Source organism: Electrona antarctica (assembly GCF_951216825.1).
Source record: "Electrona antarctica genome assembly, chromosome: 2".
Lineage (NCBI taxonomy): Eukaryota > Metazoa > Chordata > Actinopteri > Myctophiformes > Myctophidae > Electrona > Electrona antarctica.
The window spans coordinates 23,869,149-23,890,658 of record NC_136807.1 but is presented as its reverse complement, the minus strand read 5'-3'; the positions used below and the strand labels follow the sequence as shown (position 1 = coordinate 23,890,658).

The 21,510-nt window shown below is 45.0% G+C and overlaps 2 protein-coding genes across 3 annotated transcripts in view; one reads left to right on the top strand and one right to left on the bottom strand.

Moving 5' to 3' along the window:
* Window positions 1-21,510, top strand: part of LOC306937603 (glycerol-3-phosphate dehydrogenase [NAD(+)], cytoplasmic) — a 359,426-nt gene that overhangs the window by 57,201 nt on the left and 280,715 nt on the right. The gene's annotated exons all lie outside the window — the stretch shown is intronic.
* On the bottom strand, window positions 1,905-12,616 carry aaas (achalasia, adrenocortical insufficiency, alacrimia). Its single transcript, XM_079522472.1, has 17 exons — window positions 12,476-12,616; window positions 10,327-10,440; window positions 9,265-9,392; window positions 9,135-9,190; window positions 8,836-8,927; window positions 8,516-8,562; window positions 7,862-7,960; window positions 7,198-7,341; window positions 6,492-6,612; window positions 5,856-5,980; window positions 5,702-5,762; window positions 5,476-5,566; window positions 4,373-4,454; window positions 3,820-3,887; window positions 3,579-3,645; window positions 3,369-3,453; window positions 1,905-2,759 (listed from the first exon to the last, which is right to left on the bottom strand). The coding sequence occupies exons 2-17, from the start codon at window positions 10,426-10,428 to the stop codon at window positions 2,568-2,570; spliced, it is 1,560 nt and encodes a 519-aa protein (XP_079378598.1). The 5' UTR covers window positions 10,429-10,440; window positions 12,476-12,616; the 3' UTR covers window positions 1,905-2,567.

Here is a 21,510-nt window from a genome sequence, read left to right as displayed (position 1 = left end):
TGGGGTCATCTTGGCTCTGGTATACCCATGTTATACCCATGACTCCTTGGTCCAGAGTAGGTTGGGAGGGACGCGGTTATCAGAAAGAAAGAAAGAAAGAAAGAAAGAAAGATAGAAAGAAGCATTCGAAGTGACTAAGAGTCACATACCAGGCTATAACTTATAATAACACCCTTTAACAGGAGACACAACATAGCCTGCACATTTTGTTCTTTCTTTTTAAACATGCACACATAATTTTCAACTGTGTTTAAAAATGCACACTTCCAAGATGTTTTAAATATATTCCAAAATAGCAGATTTACAAGCTCGCAGCGCGGCACAAATTAACCTATTCTAGAGCAAACAATGAGCGAAAATAGCCAAACTACAAGCTCACAACCTGATGCATTACAACGTGTATATTGGCTGGATTTGGTGTACAGTATATGGGGAAAAGGTATGAACCAGGACAGCCGGTCAACTGTGTAATGAGAGATTGGTCTGTTGAGCTTTCCTTCAAGTGTCCACTAGATGGCAGCAGAATCTATTGTATGACATGTTTTGTATGCTGAGTGGTTCTCAAAGTGGGCCCACCCTTTTTGAGTGGTGCAACCACTCCCTTACGGAGCTATGTGTGTGGGTTCCTGCCTGGCTGGGTGGGTGCCTGGGTATGAGCACGAAAATAGCATGGTTGTTTTTCCACTACCTGTGCGCAACCTAACACATACAGACACAAACACACATATTAACTGTATATATGATGATTTCGGGTGTGCCAGTACAGTACAGTAAAGGGTAACTGTCATTTCTCAACCGTTTCGGACATGGGGCAGCTCGCTGGAATCGGTCCGGCCCCCTGGGCGCGTTCCTGTGGGTCTGGAACTTCCGGGGACCCCCACACGGAGTTGCACCACTCACTTCACACAGGTGTGATTTTTTCATATAATATTAAGCCATTTTGACAATAGCTTTCTTACAACTAAAATAACATAATGTGAACCCAATCTCTGCATTCACCATTAAGCTGCTCCATTGGGCAGTGGGTGTCAATTTCTTACTGATTGGAGACGACAAACTGACTTAATATTTTTAGGAAATTGAGGCAAATATATGTATTAATTAATCAATTTATTTATTAAAAATGTTTGCTTTCCATCAATTAATTCCTGGCTACGCCACTGTCGACTTAAAGGTGAGGGTTTAAAACTATGAGGTTTCGTAGAAGCACACTGAAAAGTGACAACCCAACAAGATATTGATAACATAATATTTAGAAATATTTAGCACCAGAGGAGCACCTTACTGCCGTTTTTCCTAGCGCGCGCGCACACACGCACACGCACACGCACACACACACACACACACACACACACACACACACACACACACCAAAGTGTGCTCTGAGGACAGATATATACAGACCAGGGGTCATCACCATGCTGGATTGTGGTGAACATGGTTGTCAAAATGTAATAGTTGCCACTGACAAGAAAAATGAACTATATTACCAGACACACATAAAGATCGAGCTAGCCCTGACTGACCATAACCGAGTACAAGGGGGTCCTTGCAAATAAAACATTTGAGAACCACTAGTACGTACTAGTTGGACTCATGTGCCATACATATTGTCGTAGTAAATAAGTGTCATACATAGCCTATTCAGACAAAATAACTGGGTGGGGCCAGTGCCCAATGGGCACCGCTCTAGTTGTTATAAATTTCAGTTTAGTTACGTTTTTGTTTGTTACATGACATATCTGTCAGTCTGTTTTGTCTTCAGCATAAGATATGAGATAGACCCAATGGTGGCTTTCCACCACGGAGGAAAAGGTGGGAAATAACAAAGTACATTTATAAGTACTGTAACTACCAGCATAATTCCCTATTTCCGTGAAAAGAAAAGGCAAAAGAACACTGCATTTATTTTCAACTCACTACTTTATTATAAAGAATAAAGTGGTCGTCCCCAGAAAAAAAATGTAATACAGCGTCACTCTGTATCTATATTTTATACGTTGGCTATTCAAAAATAGCAGATCTACAAGCTCACGGCAGATCACATTGTGCCGTGCTGCAAGCTTGTACCATATATTATTTTTGAAAATGTTTTTAAATGTACCAAGGATGTTTGGATTTTTTAACATTAATCTTTTCTTCTGGGGGGTTCCCTGGCAAGGGATTCTGTTTCCTCCTGTCTGTGGACACCGGCTACAGCACCAGGAAAACCAGACTTTTTTTCCCTCATTCGGTGGAACTGCTGGCATTTTGCTTTGTTATTTAGACGAGACATTCACAAGATCTTCATTCTTCACAGCAGCACACAAGTAGGAAAATGTGAATGCTCATTTTTAAACATCACAGGTATATGGACGTAACAAAAGGGAAATTACCATCAATTACCAGCAAGCTCACAACTCGTCACAGTTTATGTAAATCGATAATTTTATCTCTTTGTTTTTTAATAATGAATTAATTTGATTAGTTCAAATAATTGTCACTGCGGGTAACATTCGTTGTTTTCTCATTATCTCTCTGTTCAGGCAGGTGACCGGACGGCTGCCCAAATCACAACACTGTTTTTGTTACATCAGTTCTAGTGGTCCACCGATCGTACTGTACTGCGGGGAGAGGAGCGTTGAGAATAAGGTGTGATTCAAGTCGGCGGGGCCCTCCTGGGGGTGTGGCAGTAAGGGGCTATCGTTGAGGCCCACATGGGGAACCCCCGCGCTTAGGAAGTAGAAAGGCACATGGGTGATTCTTCCATTGGACCAACACTAGGGGGAGACAGAGAAGAGGGAGACGTCATTTTCTGTGGAAAATGTGTAATTTTTGTAGTCTCCGGTGGCCAGACAACTATTCCACAATCTCTGAATGCTAAATAGAGTCTGGCACTACAGCTCCCAAGAGTCGAGTAACGGACGCGAAAGATATTCGACCAATCATGACGCGGTGCTCACGGAACTGTAGTGCCATTGGAAACACAACCGAGACGGGAGCATAGAGTCATACAAGCGGCAAATTCATGTTATTTGTGCACGGATAGTTTAACACAGAAAGGTATCATGGAATTAACACCGACAAAACTAGTGAAAGAAGAAATAACACAGAAAACGAACTAGCCATCTTAGCTTCAACAATCGACACGGTTTTGCTTCAAGTAGGACAACTTGGTTTTGCCACGGCAAAAGTGAGGGGATGCGTCACATCTGCTTTATCGCTTTCATGGAAAGAGCTTCCGTTCTCCAGACTGTATGACGGAAGCATTTGAAAATTAAGAGAGGCAACAGTCTGGCCACGCGAGACTATCATTTTTGTGAAGCGATAGTCATGAAGTATTAGCCATAAGGACTGACCAGTGTCAACAGAATAAAAACAGGACTGACCACAGTGAGCAAGGCTCCATGCTGGAAGTTAGGATGGAACTGCATGAGTCTGGGCTCCGTTCCAGCTTCTCCCTGAACAAAGCCACTGAGAGAAACCACGCATTATTATTACTATTATCATCATCATCATTATTATTATTATAAAACATTTCAGTGGGGTAGTATAGCAAAAATGACAACTTTCAGGAGGACAAATGAACATCCACGCACCATGGCAAGAGCTCAAAGATGGGGCTGACTCTGGTCTTAAACACTGCTATGGTGGCCTGTGGGTCACCTGAACACATTGATGCAAAGTGGGACAACACAGGAGAAACAAGCTACATTTATACACTTTCACTTGGAGGACAGATCTCCAAGCTAACAACGGGTTAAAATGTACCACAGGAGGGCAGAGAACATGAGATCATAATGTCTACAGATGGGACACACCACAGGACATGAGGCTGACCTTTGAGAAGCACAGCAAGTCTTTCTCCTCTGGGGTCCCAGGCCAGACACTGGACCTCTCCTCCCACCCTATGAACACATTAATATGTCAATAAGACACTGAACCTGTCCACCGATGCTAACAGACACAATTGAATTACACAGTGATGAGTTTGTATGTTTGACTTTGAGGCCAATTAAGGCTCATTTATACGTTGTATAATCCTCCCTCTCTCTCTACTAAACAGATACATTATATCACTGTTTGGCAGAAACCTCTTAACTCCATATTTTAACTTTTTGTGTTTTGTTTTTTGGAAATGAACACCCTACTTGAACATACTACAGCGTCACACAAAATCATCAAAAGTAGCATGCTAGAAATGCAGCACTATGTGTTTTGAGCTTGTTGATCTGCTATTTTTGCATTTGAATAAGTAAGTACTAAGTAGCAGTAACAAATAAGTAACAGTTTCGAACATCAGGTAGCCACCCGACAGAGACGATATGCAATTTATGGCAAGTATAAATTAAGCCTGGTCCAGATGGCTAGGCAACCTATATTCTATTCTTACACCATGTCTCCGTCTGGGGTGGTGAAGGTCGTCTCCGATAGGTCAGCTACCACCGTTGCTGCGTTTGATCCCGAGTGTCCCCCTGGTGGCAAAGTCGCCAAAGTCATTTATCAAGTTACATTCCAACTTACGTTTCCAAGATGTAAAAAAGCATGGCGGCACCACTTCAAAAACATGTTTTCAGCCTTTATGGCCAAATTGGCCATCTTCAAATGAATAATATATAAATCCTATTGGCCCCTGGGTTTAATACCAGAACGCTCGCCTCAAAACACAGTCGCCTCGGGCGTACAGCCGGCGGAACTGCTCAGCCTGGTATTCCTAAACGTAACCTCAGTAAACTATGCCTAAACGGTTAAACCTAACCTTATTCCTAAACCATACAAGAATATAAGAACCGTCCCACCGAGCGGTCGGCGTGAGGTCGGCGGAAAAAAATAGGCAGAGCGTGTTTTAAGGCGAGCATTCTGGTTACCCCTGGGTTCCACAGAGTCCCCACTTTGTGAAGCACCTACCTAGCATATCACTTTGTGAAGCACTGACCTAGCATATCACTTTGTGAAGCACTCACCTGGCATATCACTTTGTGAAGCACTGACCTAGCATATCACTTTGTGAAGCACTGACCTAGCATATCACTTTGTGAAGCACTCACCTGGCATATCACTTTGAGAAGCACTCAACTGGCATATCACTTTGTGAAGCACTGACCTAGCATATCACTTTGTGAAGCACTGACCTAGCATATCACTTTGTGAAGCACTGACCTAGCATATAACTTTGAGAAGCACTCACCTAGCATATCACTTTGAGAAGCACTCACCTAGCATATCACTTTGAGAAGCACTCACCTAGCATATCACTTTGAGAAGCACTCACCTAGCATATCACTTTGAGAAGCACTCACCTAGCATATCACTTTGAGAAGCACTCACCTAGCATATCACTTTGAGAAGCACTCACCTAGCATATCACTTTGAGAAGCACTCACCTGGCATATCACTTTGAGAAGCACTCACCTAGCATATCACTTTGAGAAGCACTCACCTAGCATATCACTTTGAGAAGCACTCACCTAGCATATCACTTTGAGAAGCACTCACCTAGCATATCAGTGAAGGTCAGGGCATAGATGACGGTCTCTCCCTGGACAGTGAAGAGAAGTCGACTCCCATCTGGACTCCAGCAGCCAGACTGACAGATTCAATCAAACGCCATCATCAGTTCATCAAATGAAGAGAAACAAACGAACATCAGTTCATGTTCCATCCCGGTGGCTTTGTGCCAGAACATTAAGGATTGTTAGAAAGCATACTGAAATGTTGTCACCTGACAGCGTCCCTTCAAACACGGCCATCTGTCACACGTCCACATCCTGGTCTCCCAAACCCTGAGAGAAAAACACATTAAGTTAATCAAACTAATAGATTTAATCGATTGGTGGAAGAAAACAAAACGGATGGATACTCATTTAGTGTCTAACCTGAACAGAGCGGAGGGCGTCGAGGCCAGAACGTGGCTGCCGTCAGGAGACCAGGACAGGAAGGTGACTCCTCCTCCTCCCACGCGGTGCAGAGGAACAGAGCTCTCTGCCGCTACGTCCCACACCTGGACACCAACACAAAGATAAGATGTTTATGTCCCACACCTGGACACCAAGACAAAGATAAGATGTTTATGTCCCACACCTGATGCTTGTTTACAGCCATACCCTGCTCATAGAACATTTCATGGTAGGGGTTCAATGCCTTGCTCAAGGGCACTTTAGCGGTGGTAATTTTAACGTGCCGGTCCGGGGATTCGAACTGGCGACCTTCCGGTATCAAGACCGCTCCGCAAACCGTTCGACCACCGCTGCCCAACACAAAGATAAGATGTTTATGTCCCACATCTGGACACCAACACAAAGATAAGATGTTTATGTCCCACATCTGGACACCAACACAAAGATACGATCAGAAAAGATGTTTATTGTTATCGCTACACTAACTGCTCAGCTACGGATGTGCAACCGATTCACAGAAAGACAGACATACAGACGGAAGTCGTAATATCATGACCACGTCGACGGGAGACTCAAGACACAGGCAGGCAGACACAGACAGACAGACAGACATACTATCATGGCCATGTCGACGGGTGATGCCGACACCAGCAGAGATCCACTGGGAGACCATTCGATGGAGGTGACTGGAGAGTGTCCAGGGTGGGACAGGACCTGAGCACAGCCAGAGGACGGCCTGAGGGAACGGGCAGGGATGAGATGTTAACAGCATTACTACCATCCAGATCCACGGTAACATACAGTAGTAAAACCAGGAATGTGAGACCTCAATCCTCAGCTGGGGAGGGGTGAACACTCAATGCACAGCCTAACGTATTTGATCTGCATGGCTCAGTAGGGCTGTTAGCATTCCTCAGAAATTACATTTGAATTTTGGTCTTAAAAATTGGCCCGAATAACAAATATGAATTATTATTATTTGTATTATTATTATTTTTCCCCAATAGAAAATGACTTTTTATTGTAAAAACAGGACACCAGCTGAAGAGGGACAGTGTGCACGCTACTCTGATCCAATCATTAATAATAATAACAATATTTTATTTGTTTTTATTTGAATATATTTTTTTATAATCGAATACACATTTTCTTCCCCATATTCTTGGAATATTTGAATATTTAGAATATCCGTTTACCAGACCTACGGCCCAGTGACAAATACATACATCCCCACTAACCCTGCCCACAAAGGACCATCTAGTGCCTGTGTGTGCGCGCCGTGTGTGTGCGTGTGCCGTGTGTGTGTGTGTGCCGTGCATACCTGGTTGACAGGGAGCAGGGGTCAACGTGCCAGACCAACAGACAGTTATGACAGGCTACAGCCAGAGCAGAGGCACACAGAGGCTTCCAGCGAACCGCAGCCACGTTCCTCTGGACGCGATGCTTCAACGTTGGACATATGGAACTGACACACACACACACACACACACACACACACACACACACACACACACACACACACACACACACACACACACACACACACACACACACACACACACACACACACACACACACACACACACACACACACACACACACACACAGTATTGTAGGCATTTAGAAGACACTCAGACTTACAATGAGCAAGGTAAAATGCATACATCAAACTATAGGATAAATGCTTAAGTACAATAACAACAACATGGGAACAAATTACCATGTTTCTTTTGTTGTTGTTTTTGTGTGGGGGGATATTTTGTGAAAATAAATGTTAAATATGTCTATATTCACATTCATTGCTATAAAGAAGAGTATTTTTTCGGTTACAGGAGTCTCCCTTTCTCTCCAAGTCTGCAGTAATAAATGTTCAGGTTGGGATTCCAATTCGATCAAATCAGGGGTGAAAGAGAAATTGACCAGGTTGTGCAATACCTTTATTGTACAATGCAAATCAAATTAAACGGTAGAAGCGGGTACTGTACCTCTTAGGATTGTAGATCTTGATCGAGTCATCTAGCAGGCCCACAGCAAACTTGTCAGTGTGAGGATGCCAGGCGAAGGCTCGCACCGCACAGTCAGACCTGGGGGAGCATTTAGAGAATGTAGGCAGCACAGCCCAACTTTAGTCTCTGATCCAACACGCTTACAATGAGTGAGTCTCAAATGATTAAAGAGGCACTTCACCCCAGTCACAAGTGTGACTCATTACCCTTACCCCTCTTCTAAGGTTAAAACCAGAAATGACCACCCCCTCCCCAAGAGTTTACTGTACATTATACGTTTACTACTGTTGATGTCTTGTTTGTTATTGTATATTATTGTATGTCTTTAAATGTTTTCCTTTTTGCAATCGTTGCAATATTGTACCACTACTGTATACTATTGCAACAGTTAATAAAGTACTCAATCAAACTCATATGGCAAGTTGGCCAGGATTGAACCCAGAAACCTCCAATTCAAAGGCACTACCGATGGAGCTACAAATATTGAAATACATCAAAAAAGGAAAGAAAAATAAATTTAATTTGAGACCTCCAAATAGAGTAGTAAAATATTTTACTACTGATTATACAGATGATGTAAATGCAATAAAAACAAAGTACATACCTGTACATTCAGTGATTTGCACAACTTACCATTTTAGCACCTGGGAAAACTCGGTAATCATGTCCTCCTTGCTCAGCTGTGTGGTGGATTACAAACATCTTCAATTAACATATGGTACAAACCCCTGTGTAATCAATGCCATTATGAATGTGTCTTAATTACCTGCAGCCTATTCTAGAAAACTTATGTTGCTATATTAGTGGTTCTCAAACCTTTTCATGTCAAGGACCACCAAGATTATATTGTATTGTATTTGGTTGCGGTTGGGCAGCAAAACACATGCCTGCAGTATGGGCAGCAATGATACAGAACACTAGTCTAGAAGACATAAACAACAGGCTCCACTTACTGTGAGGTGAGGAAACAGGGAGCCGTGGAAGGAGGACAGCCGTCGAAGCAACGCCAGGACAAAGCCAGACGCCACTGACACACATTTGGGCACTGAGGAGTGAGAGAGGGACATGGGGGTGTACAAGAAAACAAAATAAAAATAAAAACATGACATGACATGACATAGATACCGTTGAGCGAGTTGAAAAATATTTCTAAAACTGAGGTCCTTGGCCTGCTGTCAGCACAAGAAATATGCCTACTGTATAGTAGCTTGCTAGAATGAGAGACAGACAGGCATCCTCAGGACATCCTCACCTTCTGAACTTGAGGTGTAAATTTCATCCAGTAGCCCAGTGAGACCTGCATCCCTCCTGGTAGCCAGAGAGAGGAAAGAGTTAGAAAACCGTGTGTGTGCGTGCATATACAGTCTACTACCGTTACATACCATGCGGTTGCACTTCTCATCCACAAGGTCTCGCTGTGGTCCAGAAAGGCAGCCTTGCTGCTGTTCTCTGTCCGGCTGTGAGGCTTCAGAGACTCCCGGGGAAAGTAGAGACTTAACGGACCTGACTCCTGTATGACACACACACTCCATTAGAACGGACCTGACTCCTGTATGACCCACACACTCCATTAGAACGGACCTGACTCCTGTATGACACACACACTCCATTAGAACGGACCTGACTCCTGTATGACACACTCTATTAGAACGGACCTGACTCCTGTATGACACACACACTCCATTAGAACGGACCTGACTCCTGTATGACACACACACACTCCATTAGAACGGACCTGACTCCTGTATGACACACACACACTCCATTAGAACGGACCTGACTCCTGTATGACACACACACACTCCATTAGAACGGACCTGACTCCTGTATGACTGACACACACACACTCCATTAGAACATAACTAAGTATATTTACTCAAGTACTGTACACTTAAGTACACTTTTGAGATTTTCTTTTTTTACTTTACTGGAGTGTTTACGATTTCCAATACTTCTACTTCACTTCTTTACTTCTACTCCACCACATCTCAGATGTAGAGGCAGTACTTTTTTACTCCACTACAATAATTCGAAAACTTTAGTTACTAGTTACTTTGTAGATTTTGATTATTACAAAACATACATTAACCACTTCACTATGCATATTTAGGCTATTTGAAAATAGACGATCTACAAGACAAGTTCACAACATATACAAGTTATACTTATTTGAAACTTGAGAAATGGGATATTCTTTTCCTTTCAGCACTTAAGAGTATATTTTAATGTGCATACTTTTAGGCAAGTAAATTTGAAGGACAGAATTTTAATGTGCAAAACGTCTTTCAATATATAATAAAATCCACGATCCACTGTATGCTAACAGAGTCACTTTGGACAGGAACACCTGTCCACATTCCACAACCACTTTGACTCAGTCATTTGTATCCTAAACTGACATTGGCACAACAAATCGCAGAGTGGAGCTTTAAATGCACTCAGACCTGTTTCAGGCAGCTGGTTCCAGACACCAGCTCGTTGTTGGACTCGCAGAGCGTGATCTGACCAGCAGGGTGCGGAGGGGGGAACAGAACCAGAGAACACATCTTTAGTGGACCCTAGAACACACAGAACAGAACACATCTTTAGTGGACTCACACAACCAGAGCTTTACTGTGGACTCTATTAAACACATCCGTGGTTTTTCAACCTTTCTCAAAACTAAACAATATTTTGTTATGGTTGGAACTTGGATAAGATTGTGTCCACAATTCCATGCTGTATTGATGTGGTACCTTAGGTCCTAAGGCTTAGGAGAGATACAGTAACTGGCAAACGTTGCGCAAAACAACAATTTTGTCAACACTAATTGCATAGACTTTGTGTAAATTGGAGAAATGTAGCTACATACGGCTAGATAGAAAAAGTAGTTCCAACAAGTACTTTTTCTTTTTCAGTGTTAAATTGAGAATATGAAACGAAAAAGTCACAAACCAGGAGAAATGTGCCTCTCAACTGAGTTTTATTTAAAAAAGGTTGACATTTACTTTAGTAAACACATCTGTGTTCCTAAAGTAAAGAAAGACTAGAGACAAAAAAGAGGATCTGTCGAGATTGTCAGCCTCACTCTCAACACATAGCTCCTTTCGGAACCCTACGTTAAAGTTTCTGACATTTTGATGACTTTACGTAGGGTTCCTTATCATCGACTTCAAGCGACATGGGATGCAATCTGACTTCCCCTTCTCCGACGGATCTCTGCGCTGTGGGTGTCACGCTGACATATTCCAAAAGAAGCATATGAACGCTATAGGAGACAACGAACCCTCTGACCCCCCCCGCGAACGGCTCAGAAGCCGTTAAGTATTTTTAATGTTTGTACGACCGTTTTGGCAGCTCTCTTCCTTCCTTCCTTGACTTCCTTATTGACATCCTATTGTACCGCCTCCATCACCGTGGCTGGCTACCTGCGACAGAGGCAGGAACGCGCAGATAGCCAGTTCCGGCGCTCTGTCGCAGGTAGCCAGCCACGGTGATGGAGGCGGTACAATAGGATGTCAATAAGGAAGTCAAGGAAGGAAGGAAGAGAGCTGCCAAAACGGTCGTACAAACATTAAAAATACTTAACGGCTTCTGAGCCGTTCGCGGGGGGGGGTCAGAGGGTTCGTTGTCTCCTATAGCGTTCATATGCTTCTTTTGGAATATGTCAGCGTGACACCCACAACGCAGAGATCCGTCGGAGAAGGGGAAGTCAGATTGCATCCCATGTCGCTTGAAGCCGGTGATACCGGACCCAAGGAGCTCAACCCGGGGGGTCCGGAGACGGGCTATCTCAACACACAGACAACTAGTCTTCTTTAATACAATCAGATAGGACTTTTCTGTAAGGATGTATGGGCTGTCAATGGCTAGATTCAACCCATTACAAAAAATCTAGTGTTGTAAATTGAAACTGAAATGCACTCAAAGCAATCAGAATGGAAGACAAAGTGGGTTCTGATACAAAAACACAGCAATGGTAAAATAAAATGAATATAAATGTCATGTTATTGCCCAAAATTGTAGCTTGTAAATTGAGTAGGCTAGTTAACTTAAGCTACAAAAAGGTACCCAAAAAGTAAAACTACCTGATGTTGTAAACAAATATGAATGTAGTTAAACTACCAGCAAGCTACAGCTAAATGTAGTTAAGCTGCATAGTTAAACTACATGTCGCTTAATGCTCCCCAACACTACACTAATTATTGGAGCTTGTAGATCTGCTTTTCTGGAGGTCCCTGGCCCTGACGGCACAAAACATTTCCAGATGGGGGGTCCGCAGAAATGGTAATACATAACCCTGGGGGTAATAACAACTGTAATGGCAGTAAATGGGGTCCTACTTGACAATGATAATGCTGACAACCATGCGGATTTACTGGAGGCTAGAAAACAGCAGATCCACTGCATGTTCTGTAGTGTAAGGTGTTCTTGCTGACATTTTCTACCAAACAGCAAACACAGTTTATACACATAGCTGTGTGTGTGTGTGTGTGTGTGTGTGTGTGTAAGCTAGCTATATATAGCCAGTTAGCATATATTGCCATTGACTGACATAGTTTAGTGTGTATCAGTCAAGTAAAACTTGGTAGAACTGTTCTTTTGGAATATTACCTTTGATGTCCTGGCCTGGCCTGGGCTGTGTTATGTGTTCAATTATACGTTCAGTTTGAGACTTTGAGTGATGATCTAGTAAAATCAGCTCACTGTTTGTATGCCGCCGCGTTCTGAACAACGGCAGGCGGTAAGGGTCAAACTACACACCATAGTATGGTGCCAAAATGTTTTAAATCCAGAGATGGGACATTGCTGCCCTCATCAGGATTGAATACGAAATTGCATCGTTTAGAGCCGTGAATGTCAGCCCTTTTCATTCCATAATCCATCCATACACATGGTTTGGTTCTATTTGTACACTCCCAGAGTTATGCGCTTTCTACAATCTACTCATAGGCCTACTCAGTCCCTTCGCCTAATCAAAAGTATTACAAATAGAAAAAATTTAACTTTAAGTATTACAAATATTTATCTTGCATTGTAGGCTACATTGTCTCCAGCAATTGTTTATTTTTATTTGTTTAATCTATGAACCATTACATGTTAACTTATGTTAACTCATTGTTTCATATTATGTTTCTTTCCTTTATTATTAGAGGCTGCATAAATCCAAATTTGATGAGATGCTGAGAATCAGGAAGGAAAAGAGCACGGCCATCTTCAGATGAGCCTCAGCCTGGAGGATCTGGAATGGAGCAAGCACGTCCAATGGACAAATGTGTCACAATATAGGCAAACAGCGAGTGCCAAGTTCGTACCAACGCATGAATATAATCTTTAAAGTCTGGTCTCTCAACGATGCTAAGAGGATGAACTCCTTGTACAACATATCTAACAGTAACTGTTAACAGAAATTCAACAAACTAACTGTTAAACAGTTAGTTTGTTGAATTTCTGAGACTTGGCTACCGGCAGAGTAGTTCCGGAGCAACGGATTGTGTGGCCCTGGTGAGCGTGAGTGGCACCGGTGACTGGTCTTTCCCTAATCATGGGACTTAAATCTGGACTTGATCACCCCATGCTGGCTGGGTCACCTGAGTGAGGGGCCCTGAGGGGTATGATGTTGCGAGACACGAAACCCCGATGACCTTGGGCTACAAGGTGGCAGCGGTGGCCGAACGGATAGCGGCGCGGTCTTGATACCGGAAGGTTCCCAGTTCGAATCAGCCGTCCGACACGTTAAAAATTACCACCGCTGAAGTGCCCTTGAACAAGGCATTGAACCACTACGATGAAATGTGTTCTATGAGCAGGGCCTGGCTGGAAACAAGTTCTTGAGCTTAGCCCAGATACCCTGGGTAAATATAGATTTCATTTCATTTCATTTCATTTCATTTCATTTCATCACTGAGGGGTGCATCCATGCATGTTTTTCGTTCAATCAGAACATCAAGCAAATAAACACAATCATGACTTTAGGATAGGATGCATGAAACCAATCTTAAAGAATGATTGGTGCCCCTTGCGGCCGAAGCCAAATGTATGCTGACTATGCTCCGAGAATAGCAGATCTGTGATCTTGTAGATCGGCGCGAAGTGGAGCTTATTTTCACTCGCAGCCTCCTCCAGTTCGTGACGTCAATTCAGCACTAGGCGGCGGTGAGACAGCTCCCCACAAAATAGCCTGGCGGACATGTCTCACGCACACGGCACGGTGGCTGTCTGTGTGTCGTTCTTCATGGCTCCCAGGTTATTGATAACACAGTTTGCCCGCTGGGACTCGTTCTGAGACAAAACGTTCAACTCTCTCTGGCAAAGAAGAGCAAGAAGAAGAGACTGATAGTCCTGGAGGAGGAGAAAACAACCCTATCTGTTCACTGTTCAATGTAGAAACCTTCACCCAGACAGCAGCATAGCACCTTTCAGCTCTGTCAACCCCGACATCAACCCACCAGCCAGAAAGGTATGGGAATGTCATGCTTTTTCAATTAAACCGTGATTTTTAAAATAATAATACCCAAAAAGGATGCACATATTTAATATTAAATGACGCTCAAGTGACATGGTGATGGTGTCCGTGCATCGCGTGCACACCGCTCACATTGCACCAATATGAATTGTTCTGGTAAAAAAAAAAAAAAACTGGCCGTCGAAGAAATCACATTTCCTGCAGCATAACGATATGGCGCACGATATGAAATCGGCTGCTTGTGTTGATGAATGATGATGGCCATAACTAAACGTTCGAGGCATATAGGTTAATAGTGGTCCAGTCATAGCCGCTGCGGCAGTTGGACTTGGCACGGACACGGAGAGTGTAGCGGCTGAATGCACACGCACGTCAGGGCTGTGATGCTAGTGAGTGTCATCATTACATCCATGGTGCATGCATGGTTATTTAAAGATTGATTGCCCCTGCGTTGGTTCTCTCTCTCTCTCTCTCTCTCTCTCTCTCTGTGTGTGTGTGTGTGTGTGTGTGTGTGTGTGTGTGTGTGTGTGTGTGTGTGTGTGTGTGTGTGTGTGTGTGCGTGCGTGTGCGTGCGTGCGTGCCGTGTGTGCGTGCGTGCGTGCGCGCGTGCGTGTGTGTGTTTACCCCCTGCTGCTTTCACGTTTCTTTTTGGGTACATTTTGCTCTGATCATGCAGTGTGGTGCAGTAGCCTATAGCAGCCTACTATTCAATAGTGTATATAGGTTTGTGTGTGAATTCGGTACATGTGCACTGTCTGTCTCTGTCTCTCCTCTCTCGTACTGTATATTGCACGCACGCACACACGTGCGCGCATGCACACACACGCGCGCACACACACACACACACACACACACACACACACACACACACACACACACACACACACACACACACACACACACACACACACACAGTCACAGTCACACATTTGGACGGTTATGCAATATTTCTGTCCATCCATGCACAGACAATGCCTTGTTGTCACTTCTTCTGAATGGCAAATGGGAACTGCTTTTTCTCCCCCTTCTATGCATCTAGTAAAGCATAATATAGTGGAAAGGGGTCCCTCAGGGCCTATACTATAGATCCTCTATTTCCCGCCTCCACACGAAAATTTCTCCATCGAAAATAGCCAATCTAGCTATTCTTCACGGACTGTTTGCACCCCAGAATAGACAACAGGGTTCAAGCGGTTAACCACTTAAACTCCAATATGGTTGAGCGGCATCCCTCAGGGCTCTGTACTAGTGTCTTTGCTGAGCTTGACGATCTGATATTTTCAGTCAAAGCTTTCCCCACAATCCGGATGCCCCCCAGGTTTTAGCAGTTAACGTACAACATGCTATATAGGCTTCATGTGGTCCAGAAGACACATGGTGGTGGTTGGTGGTTCATTCATAAATCCAGCCTCCATCAGATGGTGCCTCTACCTGACTGACTGACTGCCTGTCTGTCTGGTTCGCCTATACTCAAAGATATCAGCACTGCTGCACGTGTTTCACAATGAATTGTTTTTTGAAAATCAGCCTGGGTATATTTTCTGTCTGCCTGGGGGACTGTCTGGCTATCTGCCAAGCAACCGTCTTGTTTGTTTGCCAGTTTTATTTGCTGAGTGGAGTGAGATGGTCTAGATTTTGACTACCTGTGGGGCCAACATGCGGTGAAAATTGCCAATCGACAAGGTTGCGCATTGTGATCTTTATGGTGTAGAGGGGTTATTCAATAAAGGAGAGATCAAGTTGCAAAATGTTTTGTTGAATAAAAAACAAAACATTTAGGTGATTTAGACTACATTATCGTACATTATTATTATTATTATTATTATTATTACATTTATCAAGTTTTGTGTGCATGAAACATAGTGACTATGGCCAGTGCACCAGGCCAAATTTCCGGTCCCCACCGTGCGGCCCATGGGGGCGTGAAAATTCAGGGGGGGGACTCTACATGTCCTCTGGGCCCGACTCTTCGCGTGGACACCACTTGTTCGCCCATCAGTCCAACGGATGACCCACACTGATTTGTTTCTCTTTGTTTATTATTAATACATTTTTAGGGCCCTATCTTGCAGTTCAAGCATAATTCCACAGGGTGGCAAAAACTATTAGAACAGTGCTCTGTGTACACCTCCCACAGTATGCTATGGGAAACAGTGTTTCTGATATAGTGACCTCCCGTGGACCCTGGATCTGGCTGGGAAAGGCTAGAATAGGGTCTACTAGGCTCTTGTCAGCCCTGTAGGTCCTCACGCTTGAGATGAACCACTGTAGTGTGTACACAGGCCATAGTTTTTACATGAGTTTGGGTGCACGGCCAATAGTTTTACATAGACTATAGTACAGTAATGTCCTGTAGGGCCACAGTATGCTATGGGAAACAGTGTTTCTGATATAGTGACCTCCCGTGGACCCGCACGCACGCACGCACGCACGCACGCACGCACGCACGCACGCACGCACGCACGCACGCACGCACGCACGCACGCACAGTTAGATGGCTATACTAGGCTGGATCTGGCTGGGAAAGGCTAGAATAGGGTCTACTAGGCTCTTGTCAGCCCTGTAGGTCCTCACGCTTCAGATGAACCACTGTAGTGTGTACAAAGGCCATAGTTTTTACATGAGTTTGGGTGCACGGCCAATAGTTTTACATAGACTATAGTACAGTAATGTCCTGTAGGTCCACAGTATGCTATGGGAAACAGTGTTTCTGGTATAGTGACCTCCCGTGGACCCTCACGCACGCACGCACGCACGCACGCACGCACGCACGCACGCACGCATGCACGCACGCACGCACGCATGCATGCACGCACGCACGCACGCACAGTTAGATGGCTATACTAGGCTGGATCTGGCTGGGAAAGGCTAGAATAGGGTCTACTAGGCTGTACTAGGCTCTTGTCAACCCTGTAGGTCCTCACGCTTGAGATGAACCACTGTGTACACAGGCCATAGTTTTTACATGAGTTTGGGTGCACGGCCAATAGTTTTACATAGGCTATAGTACAGTAATGTCTCGTACAGCCTAGTCCAGCCTAGTACATCCTAGTCCAGCCTAGTCCAGCCTAGTACAGCCTAGTACAGCCTAGTACAGCCTAGTGCAGCCTAGTACAGCCTAGTCCATCTTAGTACAGCCTAGTCCACCCTAGTACAGCCTAGTGCAGCCTAGTGCAGCCTAGGCCAGCCTAGTACAGCCTAGTCCACCCTAGTCCAGCCTAGTGCAGCCTAGTCCAGCCTAGACCAGCCTAGTCCAGCCTAGACCAGCCTAGTCCAGCCTAGTCCAGACTTGAGAAGCCTAGTCCAGCCTAGAGCAGCCTAGTCCAGCCTGGGAAAGGCTAGAATAGGGTCTACTAGGCTCTTGTCAGCCCTGTAGGTCCTCACGCTTGAGATGAACCACTGTAGTGTGTACACAGGCCATAGTTTTTACATGAGTTTGGGTGCACGGCCAATAGTTTTACATAGACTATAGTACAGTAATGTCCTGTAGGGCCACAGTATGCTATGGGAAACAGTGTTTCTGATATAGTGACCTCCCGCCTAGTACAGCCTAGTACAGCCTAGTGCAGCCTAGTACAGCCTAGTCCATCTTAGTACAGCCTAGTCCACCCTAGTACAGCCTAGTGCAGCCTAGTGCAGCCTAGGCCAGCCTAGTCCAGCCTAGTACAGCCTAGTCCACCCTAGTACAGCCTAGTCCAGCCTAGTGCAGCCTAGTCCAGCCTAGACCAGCCTAGTCCAGCCTAGTCCAGACTTGAGAAGCCTAGTCCAGCCTAGAGCAGCCTAGTCCAGCCTGGGAAAGGCTAGAATAGGGTCTACTAGGCTCTTGTCAGCCCTGTAGGTCCTCACGCTTGAGATGAACCACTGTAGTGTGTACACAGGCCATAGTACAGCCTAGTCCACCCTAGTACAGCCTAGTCCAGCCTAGTGCAGCCTAGTCCAGCCTAGACCAGCCTAGTCCAGCCTAGTCCAGACTTGAGAAGCCTAGTACAGCCTAGAGCAGCCTAGTCCAGCCTGGGAAAGGCTAGAATAGGGTCTACTAGGCTCTTGTCAGCCCTGTAGGTCCTCACGCTTGAGATGAACCACTGTAGTGTACAGCCTAGTGCAGCCTAGGCCAGCCTAGTCCAGCCTAGTACAGCCTAGTCCACCCTAGTACAGCCTAGTCCAGCCTAGTGCAGCCTAGTCCAGCCTAGCCCAGCCTAGTCCAGATTTGAGAAGCCTAGTCCAGCCTAGAGCAGCCTAGTCCAGCCTGGGAAAGGCTAGAATAGGGTCTACTAGGCTCTTGTCAGCCCTGTAGGTCCTCACGCTTGATATGAACCACTGTAGTGTGTACACAGGCCATAGTTGTCTCCACCAGGCCGAAGGCATGGGGAGAGAGTATGTTTTGCACTCCGTCCGTGTGTCCGTCCGTCCGTGTGTGTGTCCGTCCGTCCTTCCTTCCGTCCGTCTGTGTACAGCTAATCTCCGGCACCGTTAACCCGGTCGATGCCAAACTTTGCACACACACTCCCTGGATGCCAACGATGAACCTCTGCCCCGCATTTTCCAGAACGGCCTGTTATAGCGCCACCATGAGGCAGCTTTTCACATGTTTTACCTAAAACTGCACCGATCTGCGTGAAACGTTGCATGCACACTCCCTAGAGGCCAAGGACAAACCTTTGACCTGCATTTTCCGCATCTGCCTTTTATAGCGCCACCAGGAGGCCGACTTTTGAAAAACAAATTTTTTGATATTACTCCTCCAGATTCTGTCCAAAAATCTCACAAATCGTTACACAGTATCTCTATGGTCATGTGCTCAAGTCGGATCTGTCCGATATTTCATATTCCATCATAATTGGCTATAATTGGCTTTCACAGTTTGCAAGATTGCCCCGTTTTGAACAAAAGCCTCAAATCATGAACGCAGCATGCAATTTACGTGAAATCTTTCACACATTTTCTTACTGGGCTGAGGAATATATCCCACCCTTTTCACATTGGCCTGTTATAGCGCCACCAACAGGTTGATTTTTGCTAAACACATTTTTGGAACAAAATGCCTCAAATCATCCAATTGCCATCAAAGGCAAACATGTTTATATTACTCCTAAACATCTCACACAGTCCTATCCTCCTGGTGGAGACCTGTGCCCAGAAGGGCACTTTTTCTAGTTTTTACATGAGTTTGGGTGCACGGCCAATAGTTTTACATAGACTATAGTACAGTAATGTCCTGTAGGGCCACAGTATGCTATGGGAAACAGTGTTTCTGATATAGTGACCTCCCGTGGACCCGCACGCACGCACGCACGCACGCACGCACGCACACACACACGCACGCACGCACGCAGAGCAGCCTAGTCCAGCCTAGTTCAGCCTAGTCCAGCATATTTTGTTGGTCTATTGGTAAACTATTGGTCGTGCACACACATGTAAAAACTATTGCCTGTGTACACAGTGGTTATTCCCAAGTGCGAAAAGGTTCAGGACTCACAAGAGCCTATAGTACAGCTTAATAGAGTCTATTAGAGTCCAGTACAGCCTAGTACACCCTATTCTAGCCTATTCCAGCCTGATCCAGCCTAGTATAGCTTAGTATAGCCATCTAAATACCCCCCCTCCTAGTCTATTCTCCCACTAGGCTGGACTAGGCTAGACGTGGGTGTACATGGCTGTACCAGACCCTACTGGCCTCTAATAGGCTGTTTTCGGCTCTAGTAGACTGTGCTAGGCTGTACTAGGGTCTATTAGGCTGTACGAGGCAGTAAAGTACTATAGCCTAGAAATGTTCATGTAAAACTATTGGCCGTGCACACAAACTCCTGTAAAAACTATTGCCCGTGTACACAGTGGTTATTTCAAGTGCGAGGAACTACAGGGCTGACAAGAGTCTAGTACAGCCTAGTACACCCTATTCTAGCCCTTTCCAGCCCGATCCAACCTAGTATAGCCTAGTACAGCCATCTCAATACCCCTCTCTCCAAGTCTATTCTCCCACTAGGCTGGACTAAGCTAAACTTGTGTGTACAAGGCTGTACTAGACTCTACTGGGCTCCAATAGGCTGTTTTCGGCTCTAGCAGACTGTACTAGGCTCTATTAGGCTGTACGAGGCAGTAAAGTACTATAGCGTAGAAATGTTCATGTAAAACTATTGGCCGTGCACACAAACTCCTGTAAAAACTATTGCCCGTGTACACAGTGGTTATTCCCAAGTGCGAGGAACTACAGGGCTGACAAGAGCCTAGTACAGCCTAATAGAGGCTATTAGAGTCTAGCACAGCCTAGTACACCCCATTCTAGCCTTTTCCAGCCTGATCCAACCTAGTATAATCTAGTACAGCCACCAAAATACCCCCCTCTCCTAGTATATTCTCCCACTAGGCTGGACTAGGCTAGACGTGGGTGTACATGGCTGTACCAGACCCTACTGGCCTCTAATAGGCTGTTTTCGGCTCTAGTAGACTGTGCTAGGCTGTACTAGGGTCTATTAGGCTGTACGAGGCAGTAAAGTACTATAGCCTAGAAATGTTCATGTAAAACTATTGGCCGTGCACACAAACTCCTGTAAAAACTATTGCCCGTGTACACAGTGGTTATTTCAAGTGCGAGGAACTACAGGGCTGACAAGAGTCTAGTACAGCCTAGTACACCCTATTCTAGCCCTTTCCAGCCCGATCCAACCTAGTATAGCCTAGTACAGCCATCTAAATACCCCTCTCTCCAAGTCAATTCTCCCACTAGGCTGGACTAAGCTAAACTTGGGTGTACAAGGCTGTACTAGACTCTACTGGGCTCCAATAGGCTGTTTTCGGCTCTAGCAGACTGTACTAGGCTCTATTAGGCTGTACGAGGCAGTAAAGTACTATAGCCTAGAAATGTTCATGTAAAACTATTGGCCGTGCACACAAACTCCTGTAAAAACTATTGCCCGTGTACACAGTGGTTATTTCAAGTGCGAGGAACTGCAGGGCTGACAAGAGTCTAGTACACCCTATTCTAGCCTATTCCAGCCTGATGTAGCCTAGTATAGCCTAGTACAGCCATCTAAATACCCCCCCCCCCCCTCCTAGTCTATTCTCCCACTAGGCTGGATTAAGCTAAACGTGGGTGTACAAGGCTGTACTAGACTCTACTGGGCTCCAATAGGCTGTTTCCGGCTCTAGCAGACTGTACTAGGCTCTATTAGGCTGTACGAGGCAG